Source organism: Parus major, chromosome 25LG2 (assembly GCF_001522545.3).
Source record: "Parus major isolate Abel chromosome 25LG2, Parus_major1.1, whole genome shotgun sequence".
Classification (NCBI taxonomy): domain Eukaryota; kingdom Metazoa; phylum Chordata; class Aves; order Passeriformes; family Paridae; genus Parus; species Parus major.
Genome location: NC_031794.1, coordinates 262,911 through 265,192, shown reverse-complemented (window position 1 = coordinate 265,192; position 2,282 = coordinate 262,911). Strand labels below are relative to the sequence as shown.

Genomic DNA, 2,282 nt, shown 5'->3' with positions numbered 1-2,282 from the left:
GGAGTAGGACCGTTGACCTTGGGATGACCTTGCCTGGAGAAGCGGTGAGTTCACCGTGAATTCTTGGCAGCAGGACCAGCTGTTCAAAACATGACATAGCCAAACATCAAGAGCGGGGGAACAGGGGCTTCGTGCCACCAGGAGTCAGATGGAAGTGTCCCCCACACCCAGAATTGGATGAATCTCCCCCAAATCTCCCCTCCTTCACCCCAGCAGGAGGGAGGGGTGGCCGGGGATGTGGGGGTCCTTCGGTGCCCCCAGCAGGAGCAGCCCTTCCCCTGGGGGTGACCTCAGACACCAAACATTTCACCTGACCGGAGAGCGATCATTTTTTAATAAAGCCGTGATTTAATTTGAGATCCTCGAGATGCTCGGGACATCACACGGAGCTTTTATGCAAAACAGGTATTAACATCCATCATTAATGACTGATCACAACATGATCATTAGCATCGGCATTAATCACTGCCAGCGGGTGACTGGGAGCTGAGCACGGAGTTTTTCCAGAATTAACATCCGTAGGTGGCTCTTCCATTACTCCAGGGCATCTCGGAATCTGAAAAGAATTGAATAGGAATTTTGCAGATCGAGTTATGCCGAGCATAAACAGGATGCAAAACTTCCAGAGCGGTTCTGCATCTTGATTTTATTTAAATTTGCCAAAGAGGAATTGGGAAAACGCGGGCTCTGATTTGACCCCAAACCAATTCCAAATTTCCATGATGAATTTTCAGTGAAAACGTCTGATATTGGCGAGGCCTTGAGCCTGACAGAGCTCAAGGAGAGTTTGGACAATGACTTCAGGCACGGGGTGGGGTTGTTGGGGTTGTGCAGGGCCAGGAGTTGGACTGGACGGTCCCTTCCAGCCTGGAATATTCCATGATTCCATGATTCTGGTCCAAGGGCATGTGTTTTCCCATGCACGGACGGGATGAGGCAGCGAGGGATAAGATATCCAGAACTTTCTGGGTTTGCCCTTCTGGTGGCCCCCAGAGAAGGGCTTTGGGCTCCACCATTTCTGTGTTCAGACACAAAGCACTTCCTGCAATTCCATTTTAAAAATCGTATCAAGGAGCGGCTGACGTCCAGAAGCTTCTGCACACCTCTGGAATCCACTGCGCCTCGAATCTTAATTAGGATTTTTATGTTAATTAATCATCTCCATGCAGCAGCCTTGCCATATGCAAAGCAAGCAAAAACAACCCCTTCAAGCGTCCCACAAGAATTAACTCGACATTAAAAAATTGTAAAAAATTCACGCAACAAATTGATAATAACCCAAAATTGAGGGGTTGGTCAAAAGCCACGAGGCAAAGACTAAACACATGAAGGCCCATTGGGTGAATAAGTACAGGCTTAGTGCGTAAATCACGGATTGCTGGGGGGTACCTCATGTCCGGCAGGACAATCCCGACCTCAATAAAAGGTCTCCGGGTGCCTCTGCTCCTCACACACCTTCAGCTCTCAGCAAGAACGGTGAGTGTTTCCTACCAGGGAATCTCATTTGGCTTTGGGTGAATTGAGGTTGTGTCTTTGTGTCTGATCTCTGCAGAGCGTTGGGCTGGATGGATCTTTAAAGGCGTCTTCCGACCCAAAGTGCTCTTTGATTCTGTGGATTTGTGGTTCCGGGGGTTTGTGATTCCCTGGGTTTGTGATTCCAAGGTTTTACAATTCCATGGTCTTAGCGTTCTACGGTTACAGCGTTCCATGGTCTGCAGCTCTCTCTGAAATGCAGGTTTTTGTGAGACTGTTGATCTGTTGGCTCTTGGGAAAGGTGGAGAGAGTGGGAAATTGTCTGCTCAGGGTGGAAATTCAGGGAGGGAACGTCCTGGATGAACACAGTGCGGGCACTTCCCAGGAGGGTTCAAACATCTCCGGGACAGAGCAACAGATCCAACAGTTGGTTGGATTCCTACGAGGATCTTGGGTTTCCAACTCAAGGCAAAGAAATACGAGGTGGGATGGGGATGTGGGCCTGGGCAGTGTGGAAAGATGGGTTGGATCTCAGAGTCCTTTGTGTTCCAGGTCCTCGCTCCGGCCACCCTTCGCTCCTCTCCCAACACCATGTGCTCCACTGGATGCTGTTCCACGGGATGCTGCTCTGTCGTGAAGAGCAAGACCGTGTGCTGCAGCCCCTGCAAGACGGTGTGCTGCAGCCCCTGCAAGACGGTGTGCTGCAGCCCCTGCAAGACTGTGTGCTGCAGCCCCTGCAAGACCGTGTGCTGCAGCCCCTGCAAGACCGTGTGCTGCTCCCCGTGCCAGCAATCCTGCTGCTGCGACCC

General features: G+C 51.0%; 1 protein-coding gene across 1 annotated transcript in view; it reads left to right on the top strand.

The window, feature by feature from the left end:
* Positions 1 to 1,992: 1,992 nt before the first annotated feature.
* LOC117245523 (keratin-associated protein 4-12-like) overlaps positions 1,993 to 2,282 on the top strand; it is a 1,356-nt gene continuing 1,066 nt past the window's right edge. The window contains exon 1 of the mRNA XM_033519783.1: positions 1,993 to 2,275. Within this exon, the coding sequence (XP_033375674.1) occupies positions 1,993 to 2,275 (283 nt within the window). The remainder of the gene's footprint in view (positions 2,276 to 2,282) is intronic.